The sequence below is a fragment of the Chionomys nivalis genome, chromosome 26, assembly GCF_950005125.1.
Source record: "Chionomys nivalis chromosome 26, mChiNiv1.1, whole genome shotgun sequence".
Classification (NCBI taxonomy): domain Eukaryota; kingdom Metazoa; phylum Chordata; class Mammalia; order Rodentia; family Cricetidae; genus Chionomys; species Chionomys nivalis.
Genome location: NC_080111.1, coordinates 3,648,112 through 3,669,592, shown reverse-complemented (window position 1 = coordinate 3,669,592; position 21,481 = coordinate 3,648,112). Strand labels below are relative to the sequence as shown.

General features: G+C 41.0%; 1 protein-coding gene across 1 annotated transcript in view; it reads right to left on the bottom strand.

Annotated features, from left to right (window-relative positions):
* Positions 1-21,225, bottom strand: part of Boll (boule homolog, RNA binding protein) — a 62,648-nt gene extending 41,423 nt beyond the window's left edge. The window contains exons 1-5 of the mRNA XM_057758787.1: positions 21,205-21,225; positions 17,493-17,636; positions 14,622-14,713; positions 5,705-5,759; positions 3,585-3,660 (exon numbers count right to left, since the gene is read on the bottom strand). Coding sequence (XP_057614770.1) covers positions 3,585-3,660; positions 5,705-5,759; positions 14,622-14,713; positions 17,493-17,636; positions 21,205-21,225 — 388 coding nt within the window. The remainder of the gene's footprint in view (positions 1-3,584; positions 3,661-5,704; positions 5,760-14,621; positions 14,714-17,492; positions 17,637-21,204) is intronic.
* Positions 21,226-21,481: the final 256 nt, after the last annotated feature.

The window sequence follows — 21,481 nt, the reverse complement described above, 5'->3', positions numbered from 1 at the left end:
GCAAACATAAACAAAAGGAAATGGGAAGACAGTTAAAACGCGCTGAGAATAAAGTAACGTGAGCTCATGTGTGCTTTTTCAATACTGCTTTGGCTGTTGTATTAATGATTAGGCGGCAGCAGCAGACTGCACACAGAAGGGCCCATGCTCCGGAGAGGTTTCCCGATGACGAAGGCAAGTAGACCGGACTGTTGGGAATACAATGTTGGTAATGAAATAAAAAAGAAATGACAGATTTGAGAAAAAACTAACATATGAGTCTCTTATAATTGCAGAAATAAATTTTAGTATTTATTTTTATTTGGAGAGAAAATAAAAATAGCTTTGTAGTCTATAAGTCTTGGAACAGAGGCCAATACTACAAGCTAATCCTATACTTTTCCATTAGAATATGGGGTGTTACTCCAGGAGACAAGGTAGAGGCTGAACATGGAGTTCTTACAGGGGCACTTCAATTCAAACAACTGTTATTTTAATGGAAAAAGTTTGTCTTTAAATAATCAAATGACTGATACTAAGAAACAGAATGCAAATTATCCATGGAGATTTTACATAAACTAAGACTTCTAAGAAAATATAAATTTCCAGTGTACAATGGATTAAGAGCCACAACTGGCCAAGGTCAATTTTCCTCCATTATTAGGAGTATTTCAGCAGAAATGTCAACTGGTGATTCCACTATTCAGGTCTTGTTTAGTAGACTACATTTCTGAATCTCATAGATGCAGCTAAATGGTTTAAAACGACTTTAATTTTTAAAGGCAGATATGTGTATTATATAAACAGAGCGAGCACTTCTCAAGTTGGCTTTTCATGAGATAAATAAAAAACTGCAACAATGGCTCTTTTGCTCATTAGTTCTGAATAAACTATTTGTATATGTAAAAGCAATCAGTAGACAATGGGTCAAAAACTGTTAGTACAATTATTATAGTTAAACTCTTACAAACAACAGTATTCTGAAAATATTCAGAATCCTGCTATATTTAGTATCGTCATCTCTGTGCCTCACTCCCAGCCCCTCTGCGTGTGTCTGACAACTTATGAACTTGCATGCAGAGCCCAAGGTTGATGTCAAGTATCTTCTTCAATCATTTTCCATTTTAATTTTAGAGACAGGGTTTTTCACAAACACAGAGCTCACTGACGGCTCAACTAGATGGCTGGCCGGCCAGCCCCCATCCTCTGGCATCCGCCTCCCCAGCTCTGGGATCTCAGGCACGTGCTGCCATGCTTTGTGTTTACGCGGGCTCTAAGAGATCCATTCCAGTTCTCATTCTTGCAGCAAGCACTTTACTCAGACAGCTTTGCAGACCACCATACATTTTGTAATAGCTAAGTTAACCAATGCTGAGTCAAAGTTAAAATACTTGATAACTGCTGTCAACAGAACACTTCAAATTAACACAATCTATAAAATTGTTTACAGTGATATGAATAACAGCCTAAGGTTTTACATCCCAGCAGACACATGATATGGCTAAGGAAAAACAAAATTAGCAACTATTTTATAGAAATCTCCTTTAATAAACAAAACTACAGAAGTGCTTATAAAAAGTTAAAGGAAAAAAGAGAGTAAGTATTATAAAAATTTGAGGAAGGCATACACAAAAGTTATCTAATCCAAAGATTTAGTGATTGTTTTCTCTGATATTTAGGACACATGTGTTTTGACTAAAAAACACATGCAGTTACTTTTTTGTTTTTAGTTATATATTTTCACTTTCCATACTTTGGCTAATTTACAATATTTCTATAATCACAAATACTTTTAATTAGAATTCTAAATTTATTTAGCTATTTTAAGTGACATTGTCCTATAATTTTTTTCTTTTGAATGTATGTTCAAGGGTGAAATACCTGGGTTCAATTTATAAACAGCAAGGCAGTGTGTCTGCCTGGAAGCCTGTCTGCAGATGAATGGGTAATGGAAGTGTGGGCGCACATTCAAGCACACAGAAGGATTTTGTTCAGCTGTAGGGAAAAAGGTCATTCGACCCCCTAGTGGGGTTGCAACACACAGGCTGAGAACCACTGATACAGACAATTTCTATGATATACGAAGAACAAAAAGACTGGACCCCACGAAAAAACCCAATTAGAAATGGGATTGAGAACTAAATAGAGCTCTCAGCATAGGAGTCTCAAATGGCTGAGACACACTTAAACTTCAACATCTTTAGTCATCAGAGACATGCAAATTAGAACTACTTCGAGCTTTCATTCTACAACTATCAGAATGACTAAGACAGATAAAAGTCAGCGCACGCTGTGCGGATGTTGAGTCAGGGACCAGCCACTCACTGCCGGTGGATCCACCGTCAGTGCAGACTTGTGTGTGACTCCTCAGGAAGCTGGGGTAACCTATCTCAAGGTCCAGCTGAACTAACTCTCGGGCATACACCCAAAGGACTCTGCCTCCTACTCCAGAGACACCTGCTCAACTATGTCTGTGTGCGGCAGCTTTACTGTAACAGGCAGGACCTGCAAACAGCCTGGCTGCCACCCACAGATGAGTGGATCAAACGACTCCTATGACATTCTCCTGTTCCTGTAGGTCCGTGCCTTCTTCAGCCATCATCCTGCAGGAGACGGGGGCTAACACAGAGATCCTAACAGGACAATGCACAGGGTACCAGATTTTGGAAGCGCTTGGAACATCTGAAGTGGGATGTCTCCACCAGCTCTCCCATCCCTGCCGTCAGGGCTCAGGGGCTATGTACAAGAGGAGGAGGAAAGACTCAGAGCCACGTGGGATGGACTGACACCAAGGAAACAGTGTGAGACACCAGAGGACTGATGCACATTATGAACTCACAGACGGTGGCAGCGATCAAGCCAGACGGGGTCCCAGCACTGAGGTGAGGAAATGGACAGGAGCTCCCACCCCTAACCAAGAAGCTACCTGCGGCTGACAACTGCTCATCAAGAAGAACTTCGCTCTCAGCACTGGCGTCTGCTGGGCGCACTAACCACTGCTAGATAGGCCACGCCCAGGAGACAGACACAAAAGGAGCGCAGCTGTATTTCTTGCATTCTTTGGCCTCATATTGTTACACCTGAACATCTTTTTAAAAACTTACTCATCTTTTACTTGTATATTATGGTTTTTAACTCTTGTTTTTATGGTTTTGTTTTTGTGTGTCTGTGTTACTTGTGCTTTTTCACTTTTTAAAAGATTGTTTCTAAAATTTATCTGTCTTCTAAAGAGAGAGAAAGAAATAGGGGTGGAGGTGGATGGGTGGGGAGGGTCTGGTAAACTGTGATCAGAATACACTGTATGAATTTTCAACAAAAAGAAAATGTTATCATGAAACACATTACTTTTTAAGCTAATTAAAAATAAAGTATTTTCCTTTAAACCATAATTAAGTAGAATATACTTAACATTGTTCTTGTATATTTCCCCTATACCTCAAGCTAAGGTATTTTAATTTCTATTAAAAATAGTTATATGACTACCAACTTTGCTAAAATAACTATTAAATAAAGAAACAATATTTTAATAAAATGTCTAAAATAGTCTAATAATTCACAAAAGGATCATGCAAATATTAAAAAATACATTAGTTCTCAATACATACGAGGAATCCCTATTTGTTGTTTTCTTATTGCTGGACCAATGTTCAGTTTCTTATCTTTGTAATTAAGTTTTTCAGCCTAAAATAAAGGAAAAAGCCCATCACCATGATTTGTAAAAATCATTTGACATCATGATTTGTAAAATTTGATACCATGATTTGTAAAATCAGTGAAGAAAAACCAGTATGAAGCTAGCAGACATTATGTGACACTTTCTTCCTCTTTTTTAAAATACAGGTCTCACGAGTTCCAGACTGCCCTCACATCTGGCGTCTTACCAGGTGACACTGACCTTCTGATCCTTCCGCCTCTACTGCTCAAGTGCTGCAATTGATGGATGTGCCACACTGCCTGGTGTATGTGGTGCTGGGAATCAAGTATGCTACCAAAAAGATGGTCTGAGATCAAGTAAGTGTCTTTATCTTGGCTCTACTACTGTGCATCTCGATGGTGTAGTAACCATCATTAGTTGCTGATTGTGCTTGCACTCAGGTAGTCTGTGAAGTTCATGTACAATACTAACCACTATTTACAGCTATATCCAGGTTATTTGCGGTATTACAGAAAATGCAAGTAGTTAACACAAAAGCACCCAGTTAGAGCAAAATGTTTTTTTCTTATTCTAGCTATCATATTATAATAAAATGTTCTTTTAAGGTGTTTTTCACATTATGTGCTTTTTTTTTTTTTTTTTTTTTTTGGTTTTTCGAGACAGGGTTTCTCTGTGGTTTTGGAGCCTGTCCTGGAACTAGCTCTTGTAGACCAGGCTGGTCTCGAACTCACAGAGATCCGCCTGCCTCTGCCTCCCAAGTGCTGGGATTAAAGGCGTGCGCCACCACCGCCCGGCCTATGTGCTATTTTTTTAAACAATACAATGTCTCACAGGTGTTCAAGTTCTAGCTAATGTTCCTAAGCACATGAAGATTGTTCATGGATTTTATGGAGAAAAAGTGTTGTCATGCTTAATTCAGGCATTATAGTCCTATTGGCCACGAATCCAATGTCAACTAAATATGTTGTTTATCACGACTTAGATGTGAAGCGTGCATTCCCTCCACAAAAAAGTCCACCTGTTGAATGCTTTGTCCCAAATGACAGCTCCAACCATAGGAGGTGGTCACATGAAAAGGATCGGATCTAACAGGTCACTGCTGAGTTAGTAATCCGACAGCATTACTGGACATGATGGGACTTTTTAGCTGGAGAAAACAAGCCATGATGGCACATTCCTGAAAACTAGCTCTTCACAGATCCCTTCCTCAGCCACCTCTGCTTCCTGCCACTCATTGTCACAGGTTCCGCCTGCCTGTGCCCCACAGCACAGAAGCAGCGGCTACGAGCTGGAGCCTGTGAGACCCTGAGCTGACATTATCTTTCCGTCTTCCAAGCAGCTGCTCTCAGAGCTCTGTGACAGGCAATACAAGCTTTGCGAACACAATTTCCTTAACCAGCAACACATGAACGCAGGTCATATGTTAATTCACTGGCAGCAATACTGGGACAAGAGGATTTTGAAACCTTATCTTGTATTCCAAATAGGAACCCCAGAAGTTCAGCACCCACTAATTCAGTTTTATGGTGCCTTTATAGAATAAAAAACTATCAAGGGTAAGAACTGACTGTGTATGATTTTAATACTACATAATTAAATGACCTTTTTCTAAAAGGTTAAATGTTATGCTTGCGTATTTTAAAAGACATCAAAGTGAACTACAGGCTACAGACACTTTATTAAAGAATGTTACTGGTTTATGTAGTTTTTCATAGGAAGGAAATAATATCAGGTAATCTTATTCTAGTAATTTACATTTGTAGTATTCCTTAGGAATTACAAAAAAACATTTACACATCACAGAGACACATTCTTAAATCACTAGTTTAAGCAAATAAAATAAAATACACTATAACTTAACAACCATCCTGATGTAATGACTTGGAATGTATTGTTCTTCAGACTGTTTCTTAGGGGTCAATGGCAGTCTTAAGAGACACACACACATGTATCTGCATATATAGACATACACAGATCACTGGCTTGCACTCAACTATTATATTATCATAAACGGTTAGTTTTAAACAAAGAAGTTTCAAAACAGAAGTTAAATACACTGAAAGATCTTACCTCTTGTAAGATTTTTTGTGCATCTTCTTGAGTCTCAAAAGTGATGAAACCATACCTAAATAAATGCATTAATTATTAATATTTTCTTAGAATATTACACTAAATTTTATTTTGGAGTTCAAGAACCTAGGGTCTGAAAGTTTTTTTTAAACCACTGAACTATATCTGCCTAAAGCTGTGTTAACAGTCTTACTGTTTAGGTATTGCCACTGTGGGTATGCTGCATCGGCATGGGCACCGCAGATTAACACTGTCATTGAGGATGAGTCTATGTGTCTGGTGCTCACAAAAACCAGGTGTCACAGCCCTTGAGCTGGAGTTTAGGTGACTGTGGTCCTCACGTGGGTTCTAGGAACTGAATCTGGAGTCCTCTGGTGGAGTAGCAAGTGACCTCATTGAGTCTTCTCCAGCCCCATTCTCGCTGCTTCTTACAAACCAATTAAGCTTTTGTTTATTTTTGTATCTCATTGTTGCTGTTACACACTGGTTTATTTTTTAAATATTATCTATGCTGTGTTGTCTACAAATTAATTTCTTTCATTTTCTAATTTGGTGAAATATAAATTTTAAAAATATGCTCTAATAATTTTCTGAATTTCATTGGTTTCTACTGCAATCACTTCCTTTTATCTCTAATTTTGTTAATTTGGGTTTTCTCTTTTTTGGTTAGTCTGGCTACTAACTTATGGATCTTGTTTGTCTACCTAAAGTACTTAGTTAAATTGGATTTTTTCTACTTCTGTTTTTATTAACTTCCGTCCGATCATGATTCTTTGCTTCTATTGACTTTTTTTAGTTTGTTCTTATTATTTTCTAAGGCTATAAGATCCATTATTATTTATTTGAAATCTGGTTCTAAATGTTCATATTTTCAGCTGTGAATTTCCCTCTAGGAAGAGTGCCTTCTATCCAATGAAGAATGTCTTCTTTCTATCTCATAAGTTTATGTATGTTATTTCACTTTGATTAAAATAATTTATAAATTTCCTTAACTTTTTGATGCAGCCATCATTCTATAAAATATTATATCTCCATCAGTCATGAATGTTCTAAAGTTTACCTGTTTTTTCTAGTTTTATTCCACTGTGCTAAGGATACAAAACATTTTCACTTTTCCCATATTTGAAAAGCCTTGCTTTGTGTCCTATTATATATATTTTAGAGGAAGCTTTATGGGCTAATTTGAAGACTGTGTACTCTTCAGTGTTTCAGTGCAATCCCTGTAGATGTCTGCTAGGTCAGTTTGGTCTATGACGTCATTATCTCAGATGTCCTCTATTCTCTGCTGGAATGCCTTACAGGTGAGCCTAGAGTGCTGAGATAATCCACTATTACTGCCTTAGGGTTAGTGCGTGTCTCTGTACCCCAGGAGTCCCTGCTTTATGAAATTAAGAGCATCAGTATTCGAGGCATGTACATTTAGAACATTTTCTCTTGTTGAATTGTTTCCTTAATCAGTATGAACATTTGTTGTCTCTTCTAATTTTGTTCTGGAGTCTTTTTTTTTAAGACACAGAATAGCAACTCTGCCTGCTTTCTAGTTCCATGTGCTTGAGGACCTTTTCCCGCCATTCAGCCCTTAAGATTACGTTTGTCTCAGATGATAGGATTTGTCTTTAGGCAATAAATTCTATTCTTTATTTCCATCTACTACTCTGTATATTTTGATTATAGAATTTAGTCTATTAACATTTAAAGTTATTACTGAAAGGTGTATTTAATTCCCGTTGTTTGTCAAATTTGTAGTGCTTGGTATTCTTTCTATTCCATAACCACTCTTCTAGTGTGGTTTACTCTTTCTTGTCGTGTCCTGGATGTGTTTAATTTTGGCTTCTTTCTGAAACAGTCAATCAAGTATCTTCTGAGTGCTGCTTAAGTGGTCATGAATTTCTTCTGCTTGTTTTTTATCATACAAAAGGAGACTTCAATTATGTCCTATTGTGCAGGATATAGTAGTTCGACTTAATATATTATTCCCTTCCAGTGCTTCAAATACATGGTTCCATACTCCCCTGGCTTTAAAGGCTTCTGTAGAGAGATCTGCTATTAATACTGACAGGTCTGCCTTTATATGTAACTTGGTATTTCCTCCTGTGGCTTTCAATATTCTTCTTCATTCTCTGTACTTAGTGTTTTAATTACACTATGATGTGGAAATCTTCTTTTCTGTTCCTGTCCATTTTGTTTTTTATATGTCTTGTGAGTACAGACAGCGTTACTTGTCAACTTGACAGAATCTAAAGCCATTTTAGAGATAAGCCTCTAGACCTGTGAGGAATTAGCTTGGCTACGACAGCCTCTGGCCATGCCTGTGGATGACCATCTTGTTGGGTTAATTGAGGCAGAATGACTTGCCCATGGTCAGGGGCTTTCACTGCTTTATGACTATGTGATGTGGCCAGCTCAAGTTCCAGCTGCCTTGACTTCCCCATGGGCTGAGCCGTACCCTTGAACTGTGAGTCAAAACAAACTCTGTGCTCCCTAGGTTGCTCTTGCCAGGGCATTTTTGTATCATAGTTATAGGAGAAGAAACTAAGACAGCTAGCCATCTATTTCTCTAGATTTGGGAAGCTTTCTGATATAATTCTATCAAAATATCTTTTATGCCCTAAACCTGGAGTTCTATCCCGATAGTTCATCACTTTTTAAATGTTGTACATATAACTCATGATGTATTCATGTTTTATTATTTAATCTTTGCTGATACAAGAATTCTAATTCATCTCTCATTTCCATTTGATCCATTGTATTGGTGAAGCTTAATACTGAATTTTCTATTTGACTTACTGAGTTTTTCATGTTTTCAGTATTTCTTTTTAGTAAATTTCTCTCTCATTCCCTGTACCGACTTTCTTATTTCAGTCAGCTGTTTACATATAATCTCTCTGAATTACTCTAAGTTTATTTTCATACTGTTTTGCTTTGTTAAACATTCGTTTCATTCCCCATCTTGAATTTCACCTAATTCACTCTCATTTGCAGCAATTAATGATGGAATTGACATTTTTGGGCGGTGTAACACTGAGATTTTTGTGTTTCTTAATTACCACATTAAGACTTACGCATCTGTGGTTGTTTTGCTGACTGGAGTTTTTTATCAACTGTGTCCTTTAAGCCAAATTATCTGTAACATTTAAAAGGGGCGAGACTGAGGTAGAGTCAAGGTGCACAGCTCAGCAGTGAAACCTTCAGTGCATGTGCTCAGGCGCTTGGCACAAGCTCTTTACCACAGTACCAACAGCAGAAGCCACCCTAAAGTCTGGGAGGGCTACAGCACAAGCATCATGCAGATAGTTAAATGTAACTACTGGAGGGTCACTATGTTAGGACGGCACAACAGGACATTAAGGATGGAGGGACTGTAGGCTGAGCAAGGATCAGTATCAGTATTAGAAAAAATTTTGAGGTGACAAGGATATCTGGGAAGGGAAAGTTTAAAGTTTGGAAGGTTGCAGTGAATAAGCCCAAATGAAGTGAGCACGGGGAAGAGAGGAGGAGAATAAGAGAACTGCATGGGCGGGCGGGGTGCCAGCATTCGGAGCATGAAATGAAGAACGGGTGGAGGACAACAGAGAACAATCACACAGCCTAACCAAGCACAGCACAGCCTAAAGCAAGACCACTCCGAGACATTTTCCCAAGAGTAAAGACTAAGAAATCAAACACAGCAACAAAATCCCCAAACCCAAGAACAGCCAAGTAACAAAAGTACAATAAGAGTATAACGAGGCTTTATTTATTTATTTATTTATTTATTTATTTATACCGAGGTTTTAAAAAGCCACATTGGACATATTTTATTTTTGGAAGATTAAGTTTTGAATTCTTTCCTTCACTGTGATGTTTCATGTACTATACTGTGCTGATGGGAGAGGTCTGACTCCCGACCTCAGTTCCCGCTGTTAGATTAGACTGGGAGACAGATGGACTGGGCAGTCCCTTCCTTGACTAGACCCTGGTTTAGTGCACAGTAGTGATAGTGTTCCCAGTGTTCTGAGAAGAAGGCAAACGGAGCAGCCCTGAGAGCCTCATGTTTGTTTCAGATTTTGTTATTTAGGTCTCTGTCTTGGTTAGGGTTTCTATTGCTGTGAACTGGCACCATGACCACGGCACTGTTATAAAGGAAATCATCTCATTGAGGTGGCAGCTTACAATTTCAGAGGGTCAGTCCATTATCATCACAGTGGGGAGCATGGCAGTTGAAAGTACGGTGGCGTACAAACAAATATGGTGCTTGAGAATTCTACATCTTGATCCAAAGGTAACAGGAAGTGAACTCAGTCACTGGGCGTGGCTTGAGCATATATGAGACCTCAAAGCCCACCACCACAGTGACACACTTCCAACAAAGCCACACACTCCCTCTTGGGGGCCATTTTCATCCAAACCACCACAGTCTTCAAGAGTTTCTTGTTACTCATTTGCTCGTTTGCACACAACTTGAAGCTACTTGTCATTTTACAAGGTTTTTGAATCCTCTGTTCAGTACTTTACTTATTTTATTGTATTTAGATTTGATAATTAAGGAGTTATGATCTTATGGGTTCCCTTGCATTTTCATGCTTCTTTTATAATCTACTGTTATGGATATTTCTTCAATTTCTTAAGAGGAACCTTCTTGACAACCTTCTCTTCATGGTGCGAACCTCACTACCACCCACTAAGGAGAAAACAAATGGCTTTAACAGCTGGAACACTAAAACAAATCAGGTAGGAAACACACTTGAAATTGATTGACACGAATATGCCCCCAATGACCACAAATCAGGAAAGGGGAAAAATAATGTATAAGCCATCAAGTTAAAAACTTAGGGTCAATGTAAAGATAGTAAATTATCAAAATGACAGGAGGCTGGGAAAGGGGAAAAAGAAAAGCAAGGTGAGGTAAATGAGAGAAAGGAATAAGAACGCAGAAAAACACAGTGAACAACTGCAGGTTAAATCATTCTGATTGCACAATAATGGAAAATGTATAAGCAAAATTAAATATGAAAATAATAAAAGAGAAAAACATCGCTTTTTGAAAACAAAGTAAAAATACTAACCTATAGTAAGAAAGGGAAAAAAGGATAAATACAAGGCCTCAAAGACACACAAGCAAAACAACCCAACCGAGACAAAACATTGGAGCAGTTTCTTTCCGGTGTCTTCCCTAAGATTAGGCTAGTGTTGGGCCCGCACTAGCCAAGTGCTAATATGCTTCAGACTGTCCTCGCTTTAAGATCTTTGCTTTCAATGTGTGCTGGGAGCATCTATGGCCACAGGAAGCATTGTACTTTGTAGGTCAGGTAGATTATTCCATGTTCCAGAAGTTCCTTAGTTGGATAACCTGGTACAGCTATCGTGTATGCCAAACAGTGTTGCCAAGGGTTTTGAGGAGTAGGGAAGACACACAGGCACTGAAATGTAACCCAAAGGACTAGTCTCAGTGCTCTCCATCCCATGGAAAACTAATCACCTTCTAGGAGAGAGGTGGCTGCAGAAAATACGGGTTGGGTGCTGGATATTCTCTAGCCTGGCAACAGTTAAATCAGAGCCTAGATGAGGCTCTGAGAGTTGGAGTGTGTGCTAATCCCAGGCTCAGGCTGCTGCTACTCTTATCCTCAGATGTGGCTGTCTCGTAGCCATAGAAGACGGAACTTCATATTCTTCACTGTTGGGTCTTCCACTGTCTGAACTTCTCAGCGGCCCAGCCCTTCCTTATTGCCTCCACAACTCTTTTTCATTCAAGAGATGGGACAGGTTGTTTTCAGGCTCTGAATTGTGATTGTTGCTAACTGGGCCACTTTTCAGCCGCCCTTCACCCATTCTGTAGTCTCCAATGCTCTTCTGGACTTTCTCTTTCCAGAACAGAGTCTTTACTACCCTGACTCTCATCACCGTGTCACAGAAATGCAATCTCCACTTTAACTTCTCCCCTTTCTTTTCTGTGGTTCCAGGGATGAACCCGGGGCCTTGTGCATGCTAAGCAACAGCCTTGGCTTCTTTATTTTATTTTGTTGTTGAAAAGGGCAGTAACCCATGTTGGCCTCCAGTTTGCAAAATTCCTGCCTCAGTCTCCAGGATATTTATCAGATTACATCTGACTTCCTATCCTTTCAATGACAAAAGTATTACCAAAAATAATGTAAATTCTTTTAGCTAAGTGAGAGGGATATAATCTCAACCTCATCTTGATATTATGTGGCAGTTTCAGGAGTTTTTGTATTTTTTTAAAAAGTTTCTTTGTGAAAACACTACCTCTTCCTTATTAGCTCCTGCCATTCTCCATGCCATTTCTCATTAATACTCTTTTTCTATCTTATTTGTCCGTCTATTAATCCTGCAAATATATTTGTTTGGAGAAAACACAACCCTTTATTCATTTCCACCACTGTATCTAAGTTTCTTGTGACTTTGCAACAAAACTTCTGTGAACGCAGCACGCACAGTCCCTTCCCCCTCAGAGAGTTCCGGATGTTGTGCACAGAGATATACTCAAACAGCTCTGTACATTACAGGGCATAGTCTACTAACTTCAATGTTCATTCTTGTTTTCGTCATTGTTCTATTGCTGTGAAGCAACCCATGATCACAATTCTTATAAAGGGAAGATTTCACTAGAGCTGGTTTACAGTTTCAGAGGTTTAGTTCACTGTCGTCATGGCGGCATGCAGGCAGACATGGGGCTGGAACAGTAGCTGAGAGTTTGACATCTGGATCCACAGACAGCAGGGTGAGAGAGGCACTATGGCTGGATTTGGCTTTCGAAAGCCCAACAACTCCTCCAACAGGGCCACACCTCCTAATCATTTCAATTAGTACCACTCACTACCTGGTGGCAAGCATTCAAATACATGATGAGCCCATTCTCTTTCAAACCACTGCATTCTACTGCCTGGACGTCACAGGCTTACAGCCATATAATAATACAAAATGCATTAGTTCAACTTCAAAAGTCCCCATAGTCTATCACTGTCTCAACACTGTTTAAAAGTCCAAAGTGCAAGGACTCTTCTGAGACTCAAGGCAATCTCTTAACTGCAACCCTTGTAAAATCAAAATCAAAACCCCTATCACATGTGTCCAACAACAATGGCACAGAATATGCTACCATTCTAAAAGGTGGAATAGGGCACAGAGTGAGGAAACGCTGGACCAAAGCAAACCCAAAACCATCAGGGAAAGCTTCAAATCCTGCCTCTCCATGTCTGATGTCAAAGTGCTCTCCAGACCTCCAAGTCCTTTCAGCTCTGTTGACTGCAACACACTTCTCTTTTGGACTGGTTCTATACCCTCCCTGTCTGCAGCTTTCCTCAGCAAGTATCCCATAACTCTGGCATCTCTGACATATTGAGTCTCTAACGAAATCCAGGCTTCACCCAATGACCTATCTGGGCCTACATGCAGGGACACCCCTGACATATACCTGGCCTCAGCAGCTTTTTTTAGACATATAGGAAGATTCCACAACCTTTTTCTTGTATTCCTGACTCTAAACCTAGAGCCATGGGGCTAAATCTGCCAAGCTCTGATGCTTGTTGGGTCTGCAACTTAATCCCCTCTTCCAAATACATCTGCACCAGCTTTTTGTTGCCTATGGTTTCTTTTACTGCCTAAGTTTTTTTTTTTTTTTTTAGTTCCTTTCCACAAGTTGGAAGCTTAGCTGTGTGGGATCTTCAGGTCACCACTCCCTTTACTCCACTGAACATCAGGCTTTTCTTAAACTTGAGTCCCTTGAGCACTGGACCCCCATTACATTTCCCAGGGCTTCTTTCTCCATAAACCACATTTTATACTTTTCCTTGCTCAGCTTCCTTCCTTTCAGTATACATCTGCAGTCAGAGTCACTGCTGATAACTTTCCGACAGAGTCAAATCTAGGGTGTCCTGAAAGCTCCTCTGCCAAAGCCAGTACTTGAACACTCTTCAGTTTAGCTTCAGGAAATTTTTTTTTGGGGGGGCGTGCAAGGGCAGAAATCAGCCTCTTTCTTTGCCCAAATATCACAAGAACAATCTCGTGGCCCCTTACTAATTTTCTTCCCCTCTGAAACCTTTTGAGCCAGGCATTATAATCTACATTGTTGTTCCTACTAGGATGCCCATAAGCCCTGCTGAAAACATTCAACTGCTTTCCTGATCCAAGGTCCCAAAGACCACATCCCACCAACAAGCATCAGGTCCCAGCAAAACCTACTCCCTAGTGCGAGCTGTCGTCTTAGTCATTGCTCTATGGCTATCAAGACACAGCATGACCATGGCAACTCTTAGGAAGGAGAACATGTAAGTGGGTCTGGCTTACAGATTCATCATGGCCACACACAGGAGGAGGAGGAGCTGAGAGTTTGGGCTTTTGAAGTGACAGACGTCCTCCAACAAGGCCACAGCACCAAATCCTTCCCGACAGCACCCCTGTCTGGGAACCGAGCAGTCTAGCATATGAGTGATTACGGGGCCACTCTTTCAAATTACCACAAATTTTTTGATTTGACAATTTATCATTCTTATTAGACTGGCATTTTTCATTTGTTCCTTGATTAGATTCTGAATCACAGACCACAAACATTCTTTCAGATCAGCAATTTTCTGATAAATTCTCTTATAGATAAAAAAAAGTACACAATTCCAGAAGTATCTGCTGTTTCAGCTTTAGCTACTATATAATTTTCTACTCAACATTTTTGTCATATTATACTGAATGGCCCCTTGGTCCATGTAAAGGCAGGCTTTTAGATTAAGAAATATAGAACCCCTTTTTTACCCTAGTAAAGATCACTTGTGCATGCACGCACACATGAATGCGTACACACACAGCAAACATAAGGTAAAAGAGAGGGCATAAAATTCTTTACTAAGAAAAATACAAAATATATTAGCATACAAAACTTAACCCAACAAAACAGTTCATTATTCTACATATTATGTGAACTGATACGAACCCTTTGGATACTCCGGCTCTGTCATTAACAATCTTCACTTCTTTTACAGACCCATACTGGGAAAAAAATTTTCTTAAATCATTTTCATTTGTCTAGTGGCATAAAAAGAAAACATTAAGAAGTGTTTTAGTCACTAAAAGATGAAACAACTCCAATGTCTGCTGTGGAGACATAAAAACTATAGAAAATAAGTTAGAGGGTATCTCATCATTAAAGAGAGGCAAAACCATTGTTACCAAACTATGTACTTTGCTTTACGTAGCAGCTAGGCAGCTGCCTTCAACTGAATGTTCTATGGCCACAAAGAACGCAACTATGTAAAGGGCTCTCTCGGTGACTGTAAGAATGTTAACAGGAGTGTGTACACTAAAGCCAGAGTTAGGCTCTAGTATTCGGTGACTTTAAGAATACTAACAGGAGTGTGTGCACTAAAGCCAGAGTTAGGCTCTAGTATTTGGTGACTTTAAGAATGTTAACCGGAGTGTGTGCACTAAAGCCAGAGTTAGGCTCTAGTATTCGGTGACTGTAAGAATGCTAACAGGAGTGCACACTAAAGCCAGAGTTAGGCTCTAGTATTTGAGGAGCACAGCCGTTCATCAGTAAAACCAAGTCACAATGGCCTAATCCAGTCAGTTTGAGGTAATTGACATAGTCTTTAGGAAGACTCAGCCTTAGGAAAGGAATGTATTTCCCCCAAATACTTGAATTTGTCAAAGTAAGTTACAAAATGACTATAATATTTCAAATAACAAGATGTTTTCCCTGTACTAAACATAAATTTTAGATAATACAGACATTACATTGCTACAATAAAATTAGTAAAACACACACAACGTTCAAGATGTGTACAAAGATGGTTTGGGAACATCTGATTTTACTGAAATAGGTAGACAATAAGAGCTATTCCCAGAGTATTTATGTTGAATTCATGGCAATTTAATTTTGGATTCAGTTGCACCTAAGCATAACTTTAAGTTTACCTAAAGGAGAAACGAAACATGTCTTAGAGCACAGCCACTCACTTTGAGTTCAACTGTTACCTCACTTAAATACACAATTTGCTATTTTGGATGATAGCGTTGAGCCTGTTAAATTGGACAATGACAAACACTAAATCTAAGAATAAGTGAATTACTTTTAACAATGGATTTTCTAATGGAGTCAATGCTAAAATGAGAGCCGCTACTAGATATTCAGAAAAGTGCATCCAAACTATTCTCTGGAGAAGTCACTGACCCAGTCACTAACTCGTAGAGTAAGGGGAAAGTCAAGGTGACTAAACCTGCAGAGGCACAAGTGAGGTTTCAAAGTCTGTTTGCGACTGTAGGAAATTACTTCCTCACAGGGAATTATTTGTGGTTTTGAAACAGACACGTCTGAAAGGAAGTAATTCTGTTACCTTAATGCTATGGCTGTGTAGGAAACAATAACCTCTAAGATGCATATTGGCCTGATGTGCTTTTGTGACTGACATGAAAATGTTCTTATTGAATACGTACTTTGAAAGTTCACTAAGATGTTTAATAGGAATGAATTCTAAGCATGAACACCTGTATTTTCCATAGCTACAATCTTTCAAAAGGTAAGAATTTTGTAAAGCATATTTATTCCTAGGGAAACAATCACATACTTAAGAATCATTATTTTGGCAAATGCACCAAGCATAGCATTTTTCTTAGGTGAAAGAAAAAGTAATTTTACCTAGATTGTAATAGGAGTATAAGTCCAAAATCACACACTATAGCACCTTTATTATAACAGGTGTCTCTCCCTATATTTCTAATATGTAAACTCAGAAATGCTTCTATGAATTCACCTGGAAGAGGAATGTGTGTGTGTGTGTGCGCACGTACACTGAATTTAGGGCCTCTACAAGCTAGACAAACCTCTACCACCGAGTTACCGACTCAGCTCAAGTAAGGGCATCTGACTAAAAATATTCATGAACATCTTTCCTGTTCATATATACTGCTACGCCTCTTATACAGGAATACTGAAAATCACCTCAACTATGCTTTTCTCAGAGTGAAGTAGCTGATGAGCTGATTAAGCACACTTTTGTACAGATTCTCTATTTGGACCACAAGGTCTTTTAAATTAGCAGATTATAAATACTATCAAAGAAAGCTATTTGTAAGAAATTTAAGTCTAGGATATGGCTTACGAGTGCAAGATAAAGGTTGGGATAAAGATATTCGGCTTTGGGGCAGAAGCGATGGCTCAGCAGTTATGAGCATCGCCAACTGTTCCAGATGTCCTGAGTTCAGTTCCCAGTAACCACAGGGAGGCTCACACTATCTATAATGGGATCTGATGCCTTCTTCTGGCAGCCAGGTGTATATGCAGATACAGCATCATAAACATAAAATAAATAAATCTAAAAATATTTCACATATATATGGTTTTATAAGACTAAAACCTTTAGATTAAGTTTTCATTTGAAAATTGAAATAATCAATTATCTAGGAGTATCATGTAAGAAAGTATATCTGAAGTATGCTGGAAAATGAACAATATTAAGCAATGAGTGAGAAAAGCAGGTTACTTAAAAATAAGAAATAAAAAATGAAAGGCATATTTACAGCAATTAAAGAACCCTCACTTTCCTTGTATGTGCCATGGACAGGCACCCCTGTAAACTAACCTACACAATCACTGTACCACTGGACAGGTACCCTGTAAACTAACCTACACAATCACTGAAAGGTTTATTTGCATTTAAACCAAGACAATGTGAAGCCTATTATCCAATATGCAATTGTAACTTTTATAGTTGTATAAAGAAATGACTGCTGAAAAATAAAATAGTTAATTCTAAAGAAAAACAAAACACCATTCCTTGCCCACCATGCTGCACCCACAAATAGATACCTTAAAGTCAATTCCTCCTACGAAGATGCGGTTAGGGATCACGGTTCCGTATCTCGGGGCACTTGTTTGATTATTCAAAGGCACAGGTGATACAGGATTGGGGGATGGAGATAATGAATCTGTCTGTGTTTGATTTGTTGTCTGCTGTAAAATAAAGTCATTTTAAACTTTTAGCACTGGGTATGAGTTTTAATTCAGGTTCATTAAAACAGTCATTTAGGCAAGACTTCATCTACTAGATTTGACCTTTATTCCAAAATTATGAAGACTACAGTCAGAGTTCATAGTTTTTGTGGGAAGTAAAAATGAAACAAAGTACTTCATTCTAGAGAGGTGCTTTCTATTAGACAGACTACTCAAATGTACTTAAGATAATTATAAGGTATGAGATTGTTAAGGAAGTACACTAAATAGCCCGCAGCAATGGTGCACACATTTAATCCTAGCGCTCGGGAGGCAGAGGCAGGAGGATCTGTGAGTTTCGAGGCCAGCCTGGTCTACAAGAGCTAGTTCCAGGACAGCCAGGCTACGTAGAGAAAACCTGTCTCCAAAAAACAAAACAAAACAAAAACTTAAAAACCCCAAGAGCCCCAAACCAAGAAAAAAGAAAAAATTAAAAAAGCCTTAAATTCATAAAGAGGTCAGAAAGTGAGAAAGGATGACCCAGGTCTGCGCGCTGCTCTGCCCCGGCCATTGCACAGGTGGTAAAGCTGGCCTGGCACTCAGTTAGGCAGTGCTGCTCTCTTGTTACAGACCACCAACATCAGACAAATCCGCTAAATTATGATGGATCAAGATAGACAGAAGCATTCTTTGATCATGTCTGAATACCGATAAAAACAAAAACACTGTCCAAACCATGACAACCGGCAAACATTGCTTTGTCCTGGATAATCTGAACAACCTTTTCTTCTTCATCAGTTTTACTTTTTAAATAACAATTTATGCAATCATAGAAATATTCCCATTACCTCAAAACATGCATTCTAGGTAAAGCCCTTATGACTAAAATTCTATCTATAAGTCTCAAGCCTGTATTGTATAAATCAAATTATTTGCGCCTGAGAGAACCCATGGTATAGTTTCTTTCTAGTTCCAATGACTTCACAGACACAACTCAATTAAAGATGTTTTTTGGGTAGCATTTGTAGTATAAAGAGCCTTGGCAACTTAATAAACTTGGATAATTTTAGCTTGAAAAATCAAAATTTTAAATGCATGTATCTGTTTGAGAATGTGACTGATCTTTGAAGAAATTCCATACCAAGCTGGGTGAAGTGGTGTATACCTCCAACCCCTGCACTTGGGAGGCAGAACCAGGCAGATTTCTGTGACTTCAAGGCCAGCCTGGTTTACATAGTTCTAGGTCAGTCAGGGGTAATCAGTGAAAAATTTACACACCTAAACATTACGGGAAAATTACATACCTAACATTTCCATGAAAAGAATTGAGCTCAGTGTACATCCATTATATTCACACTTCAAAATTAGAAGGCTTAATATACCAATATCAGTGTATAAGGCTTTGCATAACGGCAATCAAATAGATTTGTAATGTAAGATAAAAAAAATCAAGAAACGTGTTTAAAAAAAACACTATTTCTTTCCTCTGGGAAGACGAAACAGATGTTTGAGACAATTTGGCATACTAAGTCCTTCAAAAATACGAAAGTTCGTAACTCTCCGAGAAACACCACAATGAAGTTTTAACTTAGATAATAGAATTGTTCTTTTCTGTATTTGTCCTTTTCCATTTTATTGGCTCACAAAGCTACTATTTTAAATGTTCTGTAATTAAAATAAAAAAGATATAATTAATTATCTTAAGTACATTTGCCTGTCTTCATGAATATCATATCATAGTAGTACAAAATAATAAATATATTGTATGTTAGAATATGGAAAGAAACAGAGATGAATAGCAATATGCAATACTAATAAATAGAAATCATTTCTATTTCAACAGAGGAAATCTCTAGTTGTAAACAGTACCAGTGGTGTTCTAGAAGATGTGGTACTACCAGAGAGCATCTTTAGCTTCAATAATAAAACCCTGCCTCTCTGCCCACTTATAGTATAGAACTTGTTAATAATAACAAAGTCTTCCCAAAGTTTTTAAAAACAAAGGCGTTCAATGAAAGTTCTAGTTTGTCCTCATGTTTAAGAAGACAAACTCCATTTTTCCTGGGAGGGGAGGATTAAAGCAGCCCCAAAAGAAGAGACATGAGGCTACCCACCGAGAAACAGGAAAATACAAAAACCAACCACCCGCCCACCTCAGTCCCTTGTTCTAAAGGTTCCCATTCTGCTGTGAATGTCATCTGCTTACTTTCCCCTTTATTATTTACCACCTTCTGAAAGAATATACGTGTCTGTCACTTGGCACTATACTATAATACTCACGAGGGCAGGAAGTTTAAACATACACACTTAAAACACCGCAACGTGTAAGCCGGCGGGCACCGTTACACAGCAAGGGTTCAATGAGTATTTGTTGAGCGTGTGAACGCCTAGATCTGGTTTCAGGGGAAACCTGCTTAGCACGTGCCCAGCCAGCCTCTGGCTAAGGACCCAAGTACCGGTTATATTCTAGAACCCACGGTACTGTTCGCAGCCACACGGCTCCGGGAGAGGACACCTCGAGGTTCCTGAGAGAGCAGCGGCGGATCTAACGGGAAAGCTCTCACTGTCAACCGTTCGGAAGCACGGACGGAGGGGCTGCTCCCGGGCAGCCAGCGGGTGGGTGGCAAGCGTGACTATTTTGGAGTCGATTTAGACACTCTTCCCTGGGGTTTCACCGACAGCCCCATCTTTGCAAAGCCAGGGGGAAGGGGTGTGTGGGGGGAGGCTAACCGTCGCCGTCACCGCCTCGGTGCTCCTTCCCCTCGGAGGCCAGCAGCTGGGGGCGATGGCCGCATGGACGCCCTCCTCGGCTTCTCTCAGGTCATCGTGGACCGGGGCGCCGACGCGAGGGTCCCCCCCCTCCCCGCCAAAGTGCGGGAGGGAAAAGAAGGCCAGCCAGCGAGAAATCTTGCCGGGCAGACCCGCCAGCAGCCGTGGCGGGAACCCTCAACGGCACCGACCACGCGCGGGCGGCCTCGCGCGGGTCCCCCCCCCCCCACCAACAACGCGCTGGGCGCCCGCTGATTGGCTGCCGGCCGGGCGCGGGGGCGGGGCGGCACGGGACCAGGCCGCGCTGGCTGCCCGCTGATTGGCTGCCGGCCGGCCGGGCGCGGGGCGGGGCGGCACGTTACCAGGCTGCGCTGGGGCCCGGTAGGCCCCGGGCTGGGCCCAGGCCTGCCCCGGGGGAGCGGGCGACCGAGCAGGCGGGTGGGCGGCGCGCGTAGCCCCGGCCTTCCCGAGCTCAGGCCTCCCCCGGGCGGAGCGTCGACGGCCGCACGACCGTCAATCGCGGGCAACGAGAGGGTGTCCCCGGAAGGGCGAGCCTCGACGGCGCTGCCGTTTGGGCGGGAAAGCGATGCGAGGGCGGGAAAGTGGCGCCGCTCATTGGGCACGGAGGACCCGGCCTCCCCGCGGCCCCCGGCCGGCCGTTTCCCCGCGCTGCTCTCCCGTCCACCTTCGTCCAGACCCCAGGTCACCCCGTCCTCACACCCCGACGGCTGCTCGTCCCCCGTGGGGGCCGCACCGCCTTCTTCCCCAACCGAAGAGCGAGCGTTTCGTCTCCCCCCCCCCCCACCACTCCAGCACTCACCGCCCGGGACTCCGTCTCCATCTTTCCCGTCCGCTCTTCAGGGAGGCGCGGGAGCGTCAAGTTGGAAGGCGTGTTCCGAGGAAGCGAGCCGGCGCGGCTCCCGTCGGGGACTCGCTCCCCCTGGCGGCGGCGGCGGCGGCTGCAGCGGCGCAGTCTCCGAGACGGGCGGGGCGGGGGGGGGGGGTGGTAGGCGGCGACGCTGTGCGCAGGTCCCGGGGCGCTGGGCGTGAGGCGGCGTGAGGTGGCTCGCCCTGCCCGGGGCGCTCGGCGGCGTTGG